This window comes from Bubalus kerabau, chromosome X, assembly GCF_029407905.1.
Source record: "Bubalus kerabau isolate K-KA32 ecotype Philippines breed swamp buffalo chromosome X, PCC_UOA_SB_1v2, whole genome shotgun sequence".
In the NCBI taxonomy this organism is placed as follows: Eukaryota; Metazoa; Chordata; class Mammalia; order Artiodactyla; family Bovidae; genus Bubalus; species Bubalus kerabau.
In genome coordinates, this window is record NC_073647.1 from 19174563 (window position 1) to 19194512 (window position 19950).

The 19950-nt window shown below is 47.4% G+C and overlaps 1 protein-coding gene across 1 annotated transcript; it reads right to left on the bottom strand.

The window, feature by feature from the left end:
- Positions 1-3886: 3886 nt before the first annotated feature.
- IGSF1 (immunoglobulin superfamily member 1) lies at positions 3887-19622 on the bottom strand. Its single transcript, XM_055563366.1, has 20 exons — positions 19500-19622; positions 17031-17149; positions 16858-16884; positions 16160-16444; positions 15513-15800; positions 13324-13608; positions 12789-13082; positions 12087-12365; positions 11646-11766; positions 9728-9798; positions 9599-9631; positions 8926-9216; positions 8342-8620; positions 7454-7741; positions 6408-6695; positions 5855-6142; positions 5392-5679; positions 4993-5271; positions 4477-4600; positions 3887-4314 (listed from the first exon to the last, which is right to left on the bottom strand). Exons 2-20 carry the CDS (start codon positions 17098-17100, stop codon positions 4179-4181), a joined length of 4014 nt encoding a protein of 1337 aa, XP_055419341.1. The 5' UTR covers positions 17101-17149; positions 19500-19622; the 3' UTR covers positions 3887-4178.
- Between the last annotated feature and the right edge of the window lie 328 nt (positions 19623-19950).

Here is a 19950-nt window from a genome sequence, read left to right on the forward strand (position 1 = left end):
AACTGCCAGAAGTGGTGACCTGGATTGGGGAGCATTAGAAAACCCTTTCTTGAGGATGAGATTAAAATAACCCCAGAAAGGAAGCAGTAAGGCAATATTTGAAACAGTTTTTTCTTTTTTTTTTTTCCTAATGAGAATGTTTATAGAACATACGCCACATTCAATCTGTCAGCAAACCCCATTGGCTGTTTCCTCAGCTTATATCAATAGTGCAACCATTTCTTGTCACCACTCTGCTACTGGGCTGACCTAACCTACCATCTCTTGCCTCATTATTGGAGTAACCTCCTTGTAGATATCTCTGTTTTCACCCTGGCCCCTCAGTCTATTCTCTATACAGAAGACAGGAGGCATGCATGCATGCTCAGTTGCTTCAGACATGTCCGATTCTTTGCGACCCTATGGGCTATAGGCTGCTAGGCTCCTCTGTCCATGGGATTCTCCAGGAAAGAATACTGGACTGGGTCGCCATGTCCTCCTTCAGGGAATCTTCCCAACCTAGGGACTGAACCCTTATCTGCCTGTGTCTCCTGCATTGGAGGTGGATTCTTTACCCACTGAGCCACCTGGGAAGCTTGAAGACAGGATGAAAGTGAAAGTGAAAGTTGCTCAGCCATGTCCGACCCTTTGTGGCCCCATGGACTATACAGTCCATGGAATCCTCCAGGCCAGAATACTGGAGTGGGTAGCCTTTCCCTTCTTCAATGTAACTTCCCAACCCAGAGATTGAACCCAGGTCTCTGTAAGTCTAATCATGTCACTCCAGTGGCTTCCTAGTTCATACAGAGTCCAAGTCTAAGTCCTTACAAAGATCTACAAAAGTCTTGCTTGTCTTGGTTCCCATTACCTCTTTGACTGCATCTCCTACTTTCTCCCTTGTTTACACTGCTCCAGCCACTGTAGTCTAGTCACCGTTTCTCAAACCAGTCAGGCATTCTCTTGTCTCAGGGCTCTTGTACTTCCTGTTCTCTGACCAGAACCCACTTTGCCTACATATCTGTATGGCTTACTCTTTCATATCCTTTAACCGTAAGTCAAATGTTAGCCTTCTCAGTGACGTATTCTTAGTCACCCTTTTTAAATTGAAACAATTTCCCCCACAAAACACACACTTCTGTATCTCCTTTCTCTACTTTGTTTTTCATCACATCTTTTATCATTGTTTAATATTCTATATTATTAACAGATATATAAAATCAAATAATAATATATAATAAATATATAAAAGAGCTGTTCTGGTTGAACCCAGCAGGAGTTAGGTAGGCATGAACTCTGCCCTCTCCAAAACCCAGATAATTAAGAGTTAACTACACATAGATACATTTGCAATTGAATGTTGGCCAAAGCCCGGAAACAACACTTGAGTGAGATATTCTGGACTCAAGGAAGACAACTCATATCTTCCAAACTTCGTAAGACTACTATGTGTAAGAAGTAGATTTCATCTAGGTTGCAACCTGGGTCAGAACTAGAGCCAATGAGTATGAAGGGAGTGAGTATACACAGATAGGAGATCAGTCAAGCCAATGAGTATGAAAGGAATATACACAGATAGGAGATCAATCAAGCAATTTGAAATTCTCAGATTGTCTCATGGAGTGGTGAGCTCTGCATCACTGGAGGTATACAGAAAGAGGCTGTGTACCTACCTGTCAGCTTTGCTATAAAGGAGATTGTGTACTGGGTTGGGGATTGGACCACACCACCTTGATAATCTTTGTAACTCTAAGATGCTGAGGGCAAAGATGTGGCCCACGGATGGAGGGTAATTTACATTTTTTTTTCAGAACTGAAGGGAGGATTTGGGGCCTTTGCTTCTGGAGTCCCAGAGGCACATTCTTCTCTCAAAGGTCCATTCCATCCTAATTGAGATTCCATTTCCCAGAGATTACCTGATGCTGTGCTGATTAGAGGCCAGCCAGGGGTAAAGGGACTGATTCCCATGGCAACCAGGTTGAAAAAAACACACCATGTGGAGCGTTGTCAGCAACAAGCTACGTTTGCATTATAAATAGATATTTAATTCATTGAGATAGATTGCTACGACTTCTGCATTATAAATAGATATTTAATTCATTGAAATAGCTCTGACAGTGAGGAGGGAAGTTAAAACCCAGAGCCACTCTTTAAGTATTTCAGTTAATTGACAACACTTTTTCCCCTTCTAAATCATATAAAGCTTGATTCTCTCAGTGAAAGAATGGTATATGTGAATACTTTTAGAAAACCAACTAAAAGTCCAGTGTCACATGTTTATATCTGTTTTTCACTGAAAGGTTGATCAAAATTTTCTGATTGCGTGGATATCTCTGTTTGATACAGGAGACCCTGGTTCACAAGATTTCACAAGAGTCTTTTTCTGTCATTTTTGTTTCATCTTTGTCCTGCTTTTCAAACTCAGAGGCTTCTATAAATTTCAGTCCTTGGCCTTCTTCTCTTTTCTTTCCATCTCTCTTTCCCTTGGTGAACAGCTAAAGCAACCAAGTGATCACTTGCTAACTTGCACAGCCCCACTGCTAGCCTTGACAATACATGCTGGAATATCCAATGGTTAGAAAACAAAATCAGACCTGATCAAAGGAATTCCATCTGAAAAGCAAGGACCAAAAACAGGCCTCCCTCCACTGTTCAAAATGTACAGCTTGATTGAAGGTTAGGGATGGAGAGTTTGAAGGCAGTGAGTGGTGTTGGGCAAAAAGCAACAATTAGTTTTTGCTAAATTCATATGCAAAAGCACTTTTGAAATGCAATTTTTATAAACACTATAAGAAATTAGTATAAGTGACTAATAGAATCTCATCAAATGAAAATCGGAATGAGACTTTGTACTTCTACATTCCAAACAGCTTAATACAAATTAGTCTATAGTACTCAGAGTATTTCATTCTGTAAGGATTAAGGGAAATGTGATGCATTTTTTTCATTAAATTGCTGGGTAAATAAGCTTCCTGGTGTAAGAATATAGGAGTTAATTTCTAAATTTTATAGTAACCAGGGTTAAATATCTCATTCTGTGCAGCACCCCTGGACATTGCTCTATTAAATAGTGATAGCTTAAAATTAAACAGGGTTGGGAGGTAAGGAACTTTAGGGTCAGATTTGAAGGGATTACGACCTCCTCTAGGACCCACAGATCAATCCTTCTGACGTCTTGAACGGGTTTAAGGAATTAGGGAAGCCCCTTTCCCCAATCCAAGCCTCCTAATGTGTACTAGATTCTCACCAGTGTGGCAAGTTGCATGCTGATGCAAGGAGAAAGATCAGGGGCTCAGAGTGTGAACTAGCCTCCATTTGGAGTCCTGGGAAGGAACCCTGGGACAGGACCCTGGGAGGTCCCCCGCTTGAAACCAACCACTGTAGCTGCATACTCACTCCCTGAGATCCCCCCCACCAGAAAAACACAGGGCTTTCTGTAGGGAGGGGCAAAGTATCCCATTTTTATCAATCATTTACGTTTGAGAGTGAGTTAATGTATACCTGTGATTGGTAGGAAAGGGCCACAAAGCACACTTCCCCAGTTTCCAAGTTCTGCAGTGGATTAATCCTAATGTTTGAAAGCAGATGTACTATAGACCTAGAAGTTCCACAGTGAAAGTATGTAACTGAAGTCTTTGCCCTCCTCAGGCTCAACTTGGAGAGAACATTGCCATTCATTCATTCAGTAATGAAATGGAGAATGAAGGGATGACAGGACATTCTGTTCAGTAACCATGTCTGAAACCAAACTGGACATGTTGGAGCTTTCCCTCCTCCCTGACCCTATCCTTGAGCTCATTTCTCTGTGCTAGCAGCCCCCTGCTCTCTTACTGTGCCATGCGGGTCAGCTCCAATACACCATTTTTTGCTAAATCTTAAATAACAAACCAATGGAAAACTGCTGCCATAGTTTTTGCAGTTAAATAGTGAATACTCTCTTTATTCAGAAGAATACATTTTTAATAGATTTTCATGCACCAGTAAATCAGTACAGTGAGGAATTACAGGGGTGGGAAATCTCTCTTCAGGAAACCTCTCACCCTGGTAGAGCTCTCAGTTCCTAAAATCCCCTTGACCCATCTCCGGTGATTAGTGGCCAAGGAACAGTAGGTGGCGTGGACTCCTGGGGAAACCAGTCAGATTTGCAGGTCTCTGAGGATAAAAAAAAGAAGAGAGGAACGCTCTTGTGAAGTAGGAGATGATTATATCGGGACTGGCTGCTCTACTGAAGTGCCCTGAGAGACTGATGAGGGAGAGTCGGTGCTGGTGCCGAGGTCTCCTTCTTGGTTACACTCTTCCAGGGCTATGGTCTGGTCTCTTCCATCTGTCTCTGAGCCCCTGTGTAGAGAAAGAAAAAAAAAAACAGGACTAAGGGAGGATACAGAGCCATCAACTTGAAAACAGGCTGCGTTATGGGGCTCAGATGCTAGAGGAGCATTTGGATCATTGTTTTCACAGAAGCCCTGGGTTTACAGCAGGAGGCTGACATGAGGCAATTACCTGGTTCGGAGTCGAGGCCACTTCTTCCACTCTATGGCTAGCACCACCCCCAAAGCTACAATCACCACCACGATCAGGGTACTTCGGACAATGTTCCCCACAGTGCATTCCTGAGCAGCAGGCCCTGTGATGATAAAAGAGCAGAAACCAATGCCATAGAGTTTAGTGCACGTGTGTTCCCCTTGCTCTCTTGCTGCCCCTTCATCTGGCCTCCTCTGGGGTTCACTTGGGAACCACATGTTGGGAAAACAGATGGGGTGGTCAGAGGCAGTGCTTCTGCTGAGGCAGAGGCAGCCCTCCCTTGTGGGGTGGAAGATGCATTGAAAGTATCCTTGTCACTATCTTTGAGTGAATCTGAGGTTCCACCTCCTTACCATCCCTAGGAGAAGAAAATGACCACACTTGAGGTCTCTGACTCCAAACGCCTCCCTTTCCACGTGTGGCCTGCCTCCACGGAGACTGTCTCCGGAGTCCCAGGGGTGTCAGGCCAGAGTCATGGAGGGATTAGCATCTCACCTGCAGCCCCCACCAGCTCCAGAGTATCGCTAGGCTCTGACCAGATATCGGGGTAGGCCTGCAGACGGTAGCTGCAGCTGTAGTTTCCAATGCCCTTTCCTTCTACATTATTGATGACAAAGTCTCCATCCTCTGAGAACTGTTGAGGTGCTTCTTCTCCATCATGTTCCAGGACAAATTCCACACCTGGCAGGGGCCCTCTGCACTGAAGGGTGATGTCCTTTCCGAGCTTGAACACAGTGCCGGGAGAGGCTGATAAGGAGGGTTTAGGGGGCTTGTCTGCAACCAACCAGGATACAGAGTTAGAAATGGCCTCGAACCCAGCCCTTTATCCCCTTAGGGATAACTACTAAAAAAACTACAAAAGCTAGAGTCTTACTGAAATCTCCAAGACCTTACCAGTCACCCAGATCTCCAGGGAGTCACTGTGATTAGAAGCTGCAAGGGGAGCAGAATCCAAATAATACACACAGCTGTACACCCCAGAATCTTCACTGCTCACTGCTGGCATCCAGAAGTCAGCCCTGTACCCATTTGGCCTCTGTTGCTTTAAAGGCTCTTGAATATCTTTCTTCAACAGGACAAATGTTGAGTCTGCCAGTTCCCCCTGACATTGAAGAGTCATGTTTTCTCCAGGGGCCACCATGGGACCAGGTTGGGCTAATAGGCTGGGTTTGGGGAGCAAACCTAGAAGAAATGAACTCTTGGTTCATAGAGAGGTCGCCACTTACCAGGGCATCACCCCTGAAGTCTCAATAAAGAGGAGAGTTACTGCCTGCCTCTCCTTGAGCTCTTGGAAAACCATTTCCCGTGAACTATCTGCCAGTACTCCCCTTCCCACTCCAGAGCATCTTCCCCTTACCTGTGACTATGAGTTCCAGGGTGTTGCTAGGCTGTATCTTGATAAGGCTGGTCCAGTCAGGGTGGTAGCAGCAGCTGTAACGACCTATGCTCGCACCAGATATGTTGGTGATGGGGAAGGCCCCGTCATTACTGGTGGATCCCCAGAGCTGCACTGAAGTGGCTTCTATTTCTTTGTGCAGAATGTACCCTACTCCATGTACTGGCCCTTGGCACCAGAGAGTAACGTTCTGCCCCACGGGAACCACAGAACTGGGCTCAGCAAACAACCGTGGCTTGGGGAATGTGTCTAGGAAGAGACCAAAGATGGAAAGTGGTGAGTATGCAAACTTATCACTGAATTAATCCTTTATCTTTCTCCTTCCAGACACAACCTTTCCCCTCCATGTCCTAGCCTAGCCTAGCCTTCCAAGAGGGATTACCCTCCCTTACCCCTACGTGCTGTGGTTCATGGGGTCGCAAAGAGTCGGACACGACTGAGCGACTGAACTGAACTGAACTGAACCCCTACTCCAGTTGCTTCTGTCCCAGTCCCATGTCTTGTCTGTCCTTACCAGTCACCCAGATCATAAGAGGCTTGCTGAGATATGATCCCCTGTTTGACATAGTGGTCTCAAAGTAGACACAGCTGTAGTTCCCAGAATCCTCTGCTCCAACAGTATGGAGGAGGAAGTCAGCCGAGTTTCCCGAGGCACTCCGGAACTGTAAGGGACCCGGGGTTCCCTCTTGCAGGAGGGCAAACCTCATGCCCTGGAAAGCCCCTTGGCAACGCAGGGTCACATTCTTTCCAGGAAGAACCACGGGACCTGGGTGTGCCAGGAGAGTGGGTTTGGGGTAGAATTCTGAAATTAAAGAGAACACACATGAGAGAATCCTGCCTCACACATTCTGAGCACTGTTTTTTTTTTATTTTTTAGTGTTATTATAAGAAACAACATATGCCTATTGTAGAAAACTAGAAAATATAGAAAAAAACCAATGACAGTACAATTCTACTACTCAAAGATGGCCATTTTTTGTACATGTTTCTGGATTACTTCCCATTTATTTTTGTACAAGCCTATGTCATTGTAGCTATAACTATTTGTATGATTGGGCTTACTGTATACACAGTTGTATAGTTTAATATTTTTCACTTTATATTGTAAACATTTTCCTAGGACGTTAAACAGCCTTTGAAAACTATCATTTGTAATGGCTGCATAATATGCAGTTGACACTTCAGGGTCTTTGCCCTTTCTCTGAGGGCCATCCAGCCCACCAATATCTGGTAGTCCAGCTAAAGAAAAAGTGGACCTTGGGCCTAAAGCTCAAGGCCAGGCTACAGAAAGACTTCAGAAACAGGGCAACATGTGAAACATCCCCATCTGCCTCATTTCTTTCCCCAGAAGTGGATTATTTTCCTCCTTCTTCTCATCTTCCCGTATTAGTGATAACATAAGCATTTGCCTTACATGGACTGTTTACCACACGCAGGCACTGTCCTGAGCACACTCTTGGTGACCTTTAGAAGGGGCACCTCTTCCTCTCCCACTGACATCCCTCCCGCCCATTGTCCCAGGGACAGTACCACCTCTGCCTGCATTTCCCCAGTCCTGACCTGTCACCACGAGTTCCACGGGGTCACTAGGCTCCGACCAGATGGCAAAGTCATAATAACGGCAGCTGTAATTCCCTCCATCACCAATGCCCACCGAAATGATCAGAAAGTGGGCTGTACTGGCTCCCAGACTTGCCCAGGAACTGTCACTGGATGCTACTTCACTTCCATCTTTGTAAAGAATAAAGCTCATGTGCTGCTGGGGGGTGGAGCAATTGAAAGTCACCCGGGAACCAGGAGTCACCACAGGACTGGTCCATGTCTCAAAGAAGGGCTTGGGGTACATTTCTAGAAGGCAAAAAAAACAAACATAACCAAAACCAAATCAATAGAAAGCAAGCTAGATAATATGGTAAATATTGGTTCCAGAAAGCAGCTTGGCTTCCTATAGTATTTCATTCAGAAGAAGGTGCATTTAAAAATCCAGGCAAAACCACTTTGAGGATAGACTTTTCACAGGGACCCCCTCACCCCACCCCTCACCTCCTCAAATCTAATCCTCACTGTCAGCAGAAGCTAGCTAAAAGAGTGGATAGTTACTGGGGCTCTGCTGATTCCCTGAGCCTCAGTTTGCCCATTGGGACAAGAAGGGGAAATGGTACCTGATCCACCTCCTTTGAGTATTTGCTCTATAGCTAAATGAGATAATTGATATGAAAATAATTAGAAAAATTAAATCACCCTCCACAAACCCCAGCTATTAATAACGATTATGGCTATTAATATCGTGCAGCCAGAGGCCCTGGCACTCCCAGCGCCACGCCTGCCTGGCTCTAAGATTGGACACAGGCTCCTAGGACCAACAGCAAAGTTCGCTGTGGGGAAAGGAGCGTCTGACCTGGAGCTTTGCTCCCCCCCTCCTCCCTCACACACCCCTTTCAGCTCTACCTTTTATGACAAGCTCCAGGGGCTCACTAGGCTCAGACCACTTGAAGGGGCGCTTTTCAGTGTGAGTTCGGCAGCTATAATTGCCTTCGTCTTTATCCTCCATTCTCCGGATTGTAAAGAAGGCTTCTCTCCCAACGGCACCAAGTTGCTGGACGGGTTCCTGCATTCCCTCCTTGTACAGAGCAAACCCCATGCCTGCCAGCCATCCTTTGCAGCGGATTTGCAGCTCCTGGCCCCGAATTGGGGGGGAAGCAGAGATGACAGGCTTGGGGAGGATATCTAGAAAACAAAACAGGGAGGACAAGGAGAAGGAGTCCCAAGTTAGGAGGTGCCCAGATGGGACACACAGAGTCACTTGGTCCGCAAAACAGAGATCCATCCTGGCCGGGCCTTGGCTCTTCCTGTCAGTCTCCTCTCAACTCTCCTCCCCACCCCCTCCCCCCATCTCAGTGCCCCTCCTCTCCTACAGGCAGCAGAAGTCCCTTGGGCTCTGGATATCTGAGCATTTCCCCATGCTTCGAAGCAGTGCTGGAGTCCCAGGGGCACCAGGGATTGTGCCGAGCGGACCCTCGGCCTTTTCTTACCTGTGCCCACCAGCTCAAGTGCCTCACTGGGCTCAGACACAGCCATCTCCTCCCAGGAATGGCAGTGGTAACTCCCGGTGTGAGTCTGGGTCAGAGCTCCAAGGGGGAAGGCAGCCCGGACCTGCTCTGAGGCCGGGCGAGTTGCGATCCACCCGGTGCCATCCTTCAGCAACACGAACTCCTTAGTTGAACCAGAAGGGCTTCTGCACCAGAGGGTTAAGTTCTTCCACGGGGCCAGAGGGAAGTTGGTCTCTGCCCACAGCTCAGGCTTAGGGGTTGGCATGATTATTTCTAGAAACAGCAGAGTTAATGAAGCCATCCTCCCTCCCCTGCCCCTCCCCCTTTCCTTGCCCTTGAACCCCCCTCCCCAGATCACACTGCCCACCTCCCCTTTCAACCCCAATCCAAACTCTTTCCTCCCTTCTGCAGGTGCTGGGGAAAGAAGACGCTGATGTCTCAGCCGAGCCTCAGAAAAATGCAGAAGCTTGGGGGAAATTTTGCAGGCAGAAAAGCAGAGTTGGAGGCTGAATTTTGCCAGCAGCTTCAGCAAAGTGCCCCTTCCTGGCTGCCCTTCCCTCCCAACCAGTCACTCCCTGGCCACTGACACTGACACTCTGTAGTTATTTCGGATCTCCAGGGAGGAATGTCCCAGTCTGGAGCAGGAAAAACTCACCAGTCTCTTCTGTCAATACCCCAGCGCACAGTCCTGCAAAAGAAATTGCTGCCAGGGCTTTGCCCCCTCCCCCATGGGACTTCACCCCGGCCTTCTGCCCAGGCCCCTTCCCCACCCCCTTGTACTCACCACAGCAGAGAAGAGCTGTGAGTATGAAGAGCATGGTGACCCCTTGAGCTGTTCCCAGCAACCAGGCTTCTCTAGCAAGACCAGAAAAGAGATGAGAGGAGTTGCTGGGATTAGGGGGAGGGCGGAGAGAAGGGGGCGGCAATTTATGTCATTGGCTTACTTGCTACCCAATAGGGATTGGATATGGCCAGAATAATGGGATATCATCTTTTCTGACATTGATGACTTTTCTCTTTGAGGGCCTCACCACCTACAAACCTCTTGCTCTTTCATGACCCACGGGCCCCCGCCCCTCCCCCCTCCCCAGACAGTATCAAATGTCAGCTCCCCAAGGCCCCTGATTAGGCCGTTGCTGGAATTGAGATGTCAGATGTGAAAATACCTTTGTAACTCCAGCTCTCAGAACCCCTGGAGCTCAGTGTGATCGGAAGCTCTGGGTGGTGGGTGTGGGGCCAGAGGGAGAAATCTTGGGTGTTTCTCAGTCATCAAGTTTAAGTTTGGAAGCAGTGTTTATTATGGCACTATTGGTCCTCCAACTGACCTACCTCACCTGCCTTTGTTGTGGAAGGGTTGCTTAGGCAGCAGCAGTGGGATCTCTCTACCCCGACCCAGATCATGACTAGAAATGTGCAGCAGCTTCAGGTCCTATAGATTCAGATCCTATAGATTTAGCTTATATTAGGCCAACATCTACCTGACAATTTTGACTTAGAAAACACTGACCTTCCTTCCTGGTCAGGACAACATGCTTTTCAAACTGCCTTCTCCAACATCTGGTTTCTGAAATCATTCTTTGATGCAGTGGTCCTGGGCTGAGGTGGGGGGCACTTGAAGCTACATTTTTTTCTAACCCCTGGCTTGAAGGCTACCACAGTGTATGTGGAGCTCAGAACAGATTCTGTGAACCTGACCCCCAATGAAACGTTTTGAAAGCTCAAAAGGGGTAGTGGTTTTGCAGAAGGTTTAGGTGGCTCTCTTCCCATTACCCAAGCACTCTGTCCCTCAGATCTCAGAGGAGAACACAGACACACACAATCATAGTCATCATCCACTGTGTATTGAATACTCCCAGGCACACAAAGGCCTCTGCTCATGGTGGGGGAGGGGTACAGCCAGGATCAGAGAGTGGGGGAAAGTGGCATTCAGGAGCAGAAGCCCCCACCAAGCTAGGAGCTGTCATTTCTCATTTTGGGGCAGAATAGCCTGAGCACAAGGATATAAGGATAAAGGAGAGAAGGGGATGACCCAGGAGACACAAAATAATAAAAGTAAACAGCAGGAGAACCTGTTTGACTTGACACTTTATGGATCAGGGGAAGCAGCCTGATTCCCTGACCCAATCCATTCTCTCATCAGCTGCCAACCCAGGCTAAGGCTCTATTCTCAGAAGGCTCTGCACAGTGGTTGGGGGCCAGAGTGGCAGAGACACTGGCTTCCATAGCAGTGAGGATGGACTACAAGGCTTGCTAGCCCTTGAGAGCTGAAGTAAGGCTGAATAGTTGGGATGGGAGTTGGATAACATCCTGGGAGACAGGACAGTGTCAGTTCTTAAAAAAAAAAAGTTCAGATGAAGTTAATGTGGAAGACATCGATCATCTGTGAGAGGCAAGGTGGCTTGGGAGGGAGATTTGGGCACCCTCCTGGGGGGGGGGGGATCAGTGAATGAGGTTCTGAGGACTTCTTTCAGCCTCTGAGAAATATTCATTTCTCTACCCTCTGGTAGGGGTGCTGACCCCTCCATGAAATGAAAGAGAAATGGCTGGAATGAGAAAACCTTGTATCTTCATCCCTGAAGGTAGAGGATGCAAAGGGTGTGCCCAGGGGGCTTGTCTCAACTGCAGCACACCCCATTCCTGAACCTCTGGGGAGCCTGAACTCAGCTAGATTTAGGAGCAGGGGATTGGGATAAGACAGTTACCTGATTCTGAGTCTCCGACACTTCCACCTTATCCACAGCACTACAAACAGCAAGGCAACAAGCTGAATGATTAGAAACAACCTGATAGTTTCATTCAGAACGTGATTCCAGGTGAGAAAGCCTGTGACCAGAGAAGACCAGAAACAGGGACCTTGATGGGGACAGGGACAGATGAACACATTCATGGGGGAGAGGGGAATCTGGTTACTGCAGGTAAAGGGAAGTTGAAGCAAAAGTGACCTTCTTTTACGTAAAGAGAGGGACCCTTGAAAGTATCCTGCTCACTGCCTTTGAGTGATCGTGAGACCACTCCAGGAGAAAGATGCCCAAACCAGCCCCCGACTACCCTTTCCATATCCTGCTGGGCATTGCTTTGGGATCCCAGGGGTATCATGGCCAAAGGCATGGTGGGGGCACCTCTATGAAGAGTTTTCCTCTCACCTGCTGGCCCCATCAGTTTCAGAGGCTCACTGCGATGTGACCAGATGTTAGGGTGTGCCTCTATGCGATAGCTGCAACTGTAGGTCCCTGTGCCTTTCCCTTCAACATTACTGATGATGAAGTCTCCATCCACTGAGAATTTTTGGGATGTTGCTCTTTCTTCCCATTCCAGACAAAACTCAAGAACTGGATGAGGTACTCGGCACCGAAGGGTGATGGCCTTTCCTAGCTTGAACACGGTGCTGGGCCAGGCTGACAGGGAGGGTTTGGGGGGCTTATCTGCAACCAATCCAGAGACCAGAGTTAGAACAAGTGACTTTGAACTCATTGCCTCCTCTCAACAAATGTTTCTCATCTCCTTATTTGGTCTTCTCTTTTTTTCCACTCTACTAGATCAGTGGCTTCAAAATTTGACTGTGCATCAGAATTCCTTGGCCCATTACTTGATCCTTTAAAGACTTCTAGGCTCCTCCCTTCAATCAGAAACTTAACAATACCTGTAGTTTTCCCTGGGTCTTAAGGAAAGTAAGTTTTCTAGGAGTCCCATCGGGGCTTGTCTGTGCCTAGAGGTAAGGTTTGAGTAACAATACTGGGAGAGAAGTTCCCTAAAGTTTTGGAGAAAACCACCCTCCTAGTCTGGTTTTCTTTGGCTCGTAAATCCTGGAATGAAGATAAAAATAAAGAATAGTTGTTAGCACTTGCCTACAACCACAAGCTCCACGGTATTGTGTGACGTCATTCTGAGGGAGGTCTTCCAGGAGAGGAGATAGCGGCAGCTATAGATGCCAGCATCACTAGAAGTCACATTGTTGAGGAAGAATGATGTATCATCATAGATACTGGTGGTATCCAAGAGTTGAAGTGGTTTGTTTTCTCCTTTCTTATAGAGTGCAAGCCCCACTCCATCCACTGGCCCTCGACACCACAGACTCACATTCTGACCCATCTGGACCACAGGACTGGGCTGAGCAAGTAGCCAGGTCTTGGGGAAAGTGTCTAGGATGAGACCCAAAATATCAAAGGCCAATAAGTCTGACTTACCCCTGCCACTAGTTAAGGTTCTTTTCCTTTTCTTCCAGTCCACCCTTGGCAAATCCCACCCTAAGCCCAGTTATACAAATTCTGCTCCTTCCCCCACCATTAACCCTGGCTGCAAGATGAAGTTCTCCAGTGGGCCCAAAGAGAGCCAAACACCCTTACCCCCTAACATAGGTCCCATAGCAGCCCCCTCTCTTACCAGTTACCCAGATTTTCAGGATATCACTGAGGAGTGAACCCCTGTATGATCCATCATAGTAAAAACAGAGGTAATGGCCAGCATCGTGGATTTTCAATGCCCGGAAGAAGAAATATGCCTCATTTTTTATTGGCCTCTTGAGGTAAAAGGACTTCTCCAAGTCTTCAAGCCTTATTAATGCAAAGGTCATTCCATAGATTGGCCCTTGGCACCTGAGATTAAGGCTTTCTCCCGGTGCCATGATGGGCCCAGGGTAGGCTGTCAGAGTTGGTTTGGGATAGAGTCCTAGAAAGCGAAGAGACCCTGAGTTAGAAGTAGGGTGATTCGTCCTCATCATATTCTGGTTTCATTTTCCTACTTTCTTTAGATAGCAAGTGGTAGCTGAAGTTTACCCTGTGCTCCCTCACTCTTCCCTGAATTTCTGCCTCTTCCAGAAGGTAACCAAGGGGAAGTTCACTCCCACTCCTTCCCTCTCACCAGACTCTATCACTGCACTGAGCTCTAACTATGTATAGGGGTATGTCTCAGTGGAGTATCTACATTTGTAATTCCCTGTATCTTTAGGTCTCTGAAATGCCAAATGTGGTTCTTCCAATCACCCAAGAAACCAAACTTCTGAAAATTACTTTGATTCCTTCTTCATAAAGCATGAATGTTACTGCAGTATTAAGGATGGCTTTTGAACACATTCAGTTCACAGAAAACCCTACTTTCCAGAGGAGACTGAAAGAGGCCAGTAAGTCGGGATTGGCCAGTAAGTCTGCAAACCAAACAAACATTTGTTAATGGGGCCACACCCTCATTTTCATGTATTGTTTCTCCAAAGAGATTAAACTACAAAACAGAAGGTAAACCTCACTCCCAAAGCACTCCTTCTTACCCACCCCAATCCCAGGTAGGCCCACCCACCCATTATTGGAAGGATCAGCTCTATCATAGGTTCATTAAGCATTGAGGATACATCAGGCATCATGGAGGTCTAGGGGTAAACAAGTAAAGGAGACAGACACAGTCCCTGTTGGCCAAGTGCTCAGGGCCTAGGGGGGTCACCTGTGAACAGGTCACTGCAGCAGTGTGTGTTAGTGGGATCTATACCAGAAAGACATTCGTACAACAAGCATCCATAACACGCAGTTCAAACAGACAGGCTCTTGTTCTTTGATCCTCAATAAAAAGCTATACTAATAAAATTAATATCTACCATTTATTGAGAACTTATATGCCAGGCACTGTACACATATTAGGCAAATCCTCACAACAACCCTGTGAGGTAGGTATTACGATTATACCAATTTTGCAAATGAGAAAACTGAGGCACAGAGAGGCATCATACAGTGGATCAGGTAGGTACCGTTATCCCATTTTAGAGTGGGGGAAACTGAAACACAGAGTTAAAGCAACTTGCTCAATATCACACAGGGAGGTGGTGTCAGAGGTGGAACTAGAAACTAGGATTACAACTTCTAAGTCCAGGGTATTTTCTGTAGCACCACAGCCTTCCCGAAGCCTATTTAACTTGATGAAGGAACTAAAGCAAGTGTGGCCAATTCTGTCTAGAAGCATCTGGGCTATGGGGTGGAGGAGTTGGGGGTGGGGTGTGGGTCTAACATTAGGCGTTTGGAAGAACCTTCTACTGTGTTTAAAGCTTGGTACTGCCTTACTGGGTCTGTATATACAAGACTAAATTCATTTATAAAACCATTTCTGAAATATGAACTATCACTTTCCTTGTCATTTTTTGTTTCTTTTTATCGCCAGCACAAGCAATTCACTGTTTTCCACACTTAAAAATAAAAATCACAAATAGAATAAAAATACATTTAAATAAAAAAAATCAGTTTACATGACTGCAGTGGCAGTGCCTGGCACATATTAAGTGCTCAATAAACATTAGCCAAATGAATGAATGAACACATGATTTTCAACAAATAGAGAACAACAAAGCTGTGATGAGCTGAAGCTGCTGGACATTTGGCTGGACTCACTCACTAGCCAAGTGATTGGCTTCCAGACAGCTGCCTCCTAGCATGTGTGATTCTCATTTGCATCTCAGTAAAATATCAAATGACTCTAGCTCATGGGCCTTGCAGAGAACTGGGCAAGGAAAGTCATATCAGAAACCCTGGCTCATCCAACCATGATCCCGGGGACAATGATCATCAGACCCCAGCAGCCATAGCCACACCCACCTGCTACAATCAGCTTCAGGGGGTTGCTGGGCTCTGACCACAGGGTAGGGAGCATCTGGATATGAGTGCGGCAGATGTAAACCCCTTCACTCTCAGGTGTCATGTTGGCAATGGAGAATATGGCCACTCTCCCAGTTGGGACTTGGTAATCCACGGGTTCCGCATATCCCTCTTTGAACAGCATGAATACCAAATCCTGCAGCCAGCCATGGCAGAGTATGTTAACATTACATCCAGGAAGAGGGGAGGTCTCAGTCTGGATCCAGAAGATGGGCTTGGGCAGCTGGCCTGGAAGGAGAGAATGAACTGGAATTCAGGTAGAGCAAGGGTAGTGCGGCTCAGGAAGCAGCAGAGAGCTCTACTTAAATGAGTCTTCCTGGTATGATCCTTATTTGTCACCCCTCTTTCCCCATCTAGAGTATCCCCTAGGTTGAGGAGCTTGCCCTCTAGATCCATTCCAGAGTCTGCAGCCTCACTCTACATTACCTATAGAGATGAGACCCTTATTTACCAACTGTGGAATATCTGTATTATGTGTGCAAGCGATTGAGGCAAATGAATGAATTAAACAAACCCTGCTCTGGGAAGGCAAGTTTGAGTTCCAGGAGTTGGAGTTTATTCTTGATTATCTCTCTCTGTCTTCTTACCTGGTGCCTCCAACTCTAAAACTTTACTGGGCTCTGACCAGCCTGTCTCCTTCCAGTAGCAGCACCTGTAAAGACCTGTATTTGCCTGAGTAAGGGCACCGATGGGGAATGAAACTTGGAAGGTCTTTCGGGAAGGGCGGATCCAGGTCATCTGTGTCTTATCCTTCAGCAACAAGAACTTGCTTGAAATCTGAGAGGGGCTTTTGCACCAGAGTGTGATGTTCTCCCAAGGGGCCTGGGGGTAGTTGGACTCTATCCACAGCTCCGGTTGAGATGGCATCACTGCTGTCATTCCCAAAGAAAACAAAGATGTCAGCAGTTCCAACCCTCTCCCTCCCATAACAGGCCCCCTGCAATGTCCCCTTTAAATTAGCCCCAACCCCCCGTCCCCGATTCCTCCTGTGGTCTTTCCTTGGGGACAGGGGTGTGTGCTTTTATGGGAGGGCGGAGGGTGGGATAGGGACCGTAGGACATTGTTTCAAGGAATTCAAATGAATTGGGGAACAAAGTGCAAGAGACAAAGTCTTTACTATTTTGTGGGAAACCAAGTCATGAAGTGAGCAGTCCTGATTCCTAACAAGCTGAGTCTGGAAACTGCCTTTGGCATCTCGAGGCAGTTATGTCCGGGGCCATGGAGGCAGTTCAGTGTCTTGCAGCCTTCAGGAAGGAAGGTAGTTGATGTGGCAGGACTCACTTACCCATTGGTGTCACACCCAGACTCAGTCCTGAAAAGAGAGATTATGGTAAAGGAGAACCCCTCATTGTCCCAATCACCATCAAACCTCAGTATTCTCCATTCCCTCCCCAAGGGGCACCCACAGGGGTGCCTGTGACAGGGTCACTTGCCCCGCCACGCCTTCCATGTACTCACCAGCACAAAAGAGTAAGAGAGTGAATGTCTGCAGCATGGTGGCCCCTTCCCCTGGCCTGTCGAGGGTCATGGAGCCTCCGGAGTCTTGAAGGGCTTTGCCCCTCAGAAGGCGGTGAGATCTAAAAGCAGAAGTATTTTTACTCAGGGGATTGCTCCTTCTCCTGAAAGTTTAGTTTGGATCACTAAGTTGCACCCGAGCACCTACCTTCCACTCCCCCACAGGCATGCAGGGTTATCAGCTACTCGTTCTCTTTGTTCCCTTTCCCCACTTCCCCCTTCTTCCACTCAAGGTCTTTGCTGGTCTATCTACCATATCAGACTTATTGAAATGTCTGTCTGTCCCTCGGGTCTCAGAGGCCCAGAGTGTGACCTAATCCAGGCCAGCAGAAGCCCAAGGTGTGAGGGAGATGGGAGGTGTAGAGTCAACTTTTCGGATTCTTTACTCTTATATATATTTTTTGTCAGAGTCCTCCAACAACCTAGGAAAGGAAGAGTCCTACATCCCCATTTTGCTGGCTAGGAAACTGAGGCTTATGCAGGAGATATAATTTACCCAAAGTCAAAGATATTAAATATCAGAGCCAAAATTTAGATCCATGTTGAACTCCAATGCCTATGGTCTAAAACCAGTAATTAAACTTTCAGAGGTAGCCCTCGCCCACTTTCTCACCCTCCCTCACTTCTACTGTGTCATCCCATCTAGGCTTTCCCTTCTGTAAAATGCTTCAAATTTAGTATTACTTTCATTATTATTTTGTATCCCCTGTCCAAAGCTCAAAACCTCCATTTTGAATAGGTGTTAGAGAATCAAATTACTTGAACTAATTGATATAAAATGTACATGATTCATTGGCACCCCGAAACTTATAAGCATTTTTGTTCACTGCCCCTAAGGGGAAAAAAAAAGAATTGAATTTCAGGGAATGTGATGTGGCAAAAATATTTGAGTTCAGGGAGGCTTTCTTATTTTCTTGAAAATCACTATTGACCACAGGCTCTACATGTCCATAAGTAGACCCCTTATGCTTTTCTCCTACCCTACCCTACCCACCCTGGGCCCAGAGTATCCTTTGGCCAAAGAAAGATGTATGCTCATCACACAAACTCAGGGTGACTCCTCTATCGCTTCTCTACTTAGGGTCTGAGGTTGTGTCTGACCCTAGCTGTTTAATTCTATTTCAAAAGAGTGGGATGAAGGCAGCTCCCAGAGCAGAAAGGGGTGCTTTTGCTTTCCCAAACTGATTCTGATATCAAAGGCTCTAATTTGCTCCAGGACTAGGAGGGATGAAGGAGCAGGCAAAAGGGGGAAGATTCAAACATCTGGGCTGTAGGGAGCAGGTGGACAGTCAGAGATCCAAGGAAGAACAGTTTCCCTTTGCATTTCTTACTTTGTATTGAAGGATGCTCAAATTACCTTCTTTGAACTTTTCTTATCTAATATCTAGCTAGCCTTGTTGTTGTGTTGAATCTGAGATAATACCGGAACAGTGCTAGGTACATAGTGAACAGTTCTTTAAAACTGGCTATTTTTCTTCCCAAAGGGGACATTAACCTGGCATAGGACCCTAAAGATGCTATTTCCATCTCAGCTCCTACAGACTCCCAGGCCCAGGCCCAGTCTTGGTGACACCCTGTTGCTTTGTTCCCCTGAGGCTTTGGGCCAGTTTATTGGCGGGGGTGGGGTGGGGGGGGGGTGGGGGGGGGACTTCAGGTTTTACTGCCAAGGGAAAGGTTTAACTGGGATTCCACCCAGGAAGGCCATCTGAGATTCCAGTCCTGCCAGGTGGACCCCTAAACCAGGGTTTCACTTCCTGGGGGCTTGAGGGGAATAAGGGAAGCTGGGCTTCTCAGCATGGTTGACCCCTCCTCCAGCTCCTGAGGAAACTCTACCGTTTATATCCAGCCAAAAGGAATCTTCCGTCCAGGGAACAAGGGAAGGAGTTGCGCGCTTCTGGTTAATTGGCCACGCCCATTTTTGGCCTTTCACGCTACCCCCCACCCCAACACTCCCCCCACCCCCATCTTCGGCAGTCTAGCCTTTTCTCCCTCCCCTTCTACTCCACCCCAAGCATTTCACACACCCTTAGGCAGCGCCGCAGTGCTTTTGAGGGTGCAAGACCCGAAATGTCTAATGGCTCGCCCCTGCATGGCTTTGAGGATTCCAGGAATCAAAGGGTTTGGGCTCGGCGGGGTGCCGGGTACATGTTCCGCTAGAGGTTTTGAGGGAAGACTGAGAAGGAAAAGGGAAGATATCTGAGTGCCCAGAGATTCTCAGCGAGGCATGGCTGGGATCCGAGGAGGGAAGGAGAAAAGGAGGACTGAGGGGGTGCGGGGAGGAAAGACTTGGGAGCCTGTAAGTTTACAGCAATTAATTACTTCAGGGAGATTATTTAGGGGTTTTGTTTAGGATCTGATGGGCAGTATTTAATCTTCAGCCACTGGACTGTGCGCGCATTTGCAGGTACTTACGGTAGTTGAAGGCCCGCTCCGCTGTTGGAGATTCTCCAGTGAGCTCCTCCAGATGCCGCAAACTGCCCGGCACGAGAAGAGCAGTCTAAGGACAGCCTCTCAGTCTCAGGGCCCCGCCTCCCTCTCTCCCCCGCCCTCCCGGCCGCTCCAACCTCCCCGCCTCCCTCCGCCAGGCTCTGGGAGTCCACCTACACTAACTCTCTAACACCTGCAGTCCTCTGACGGCCGGGATTTCCACGCCCCTCCTCAGCTCCCGCCTCTCTCTCGATCCCCTGCAGGGGTTGCTGGAGCCAAATTCAGGCCTCTACCCCCTCGCTCAGCGCTCAGAGTTTCACTGGGTCATTGTATTCAGGAGAGGAGAGGGCCAGTTCTCAAGTCAGGCAAAGCTGTAGATCCCTTCTCTCCAGCTCCCCAATGCCTTTAAAGGGATCTCAGATCTTTCTTTCACACC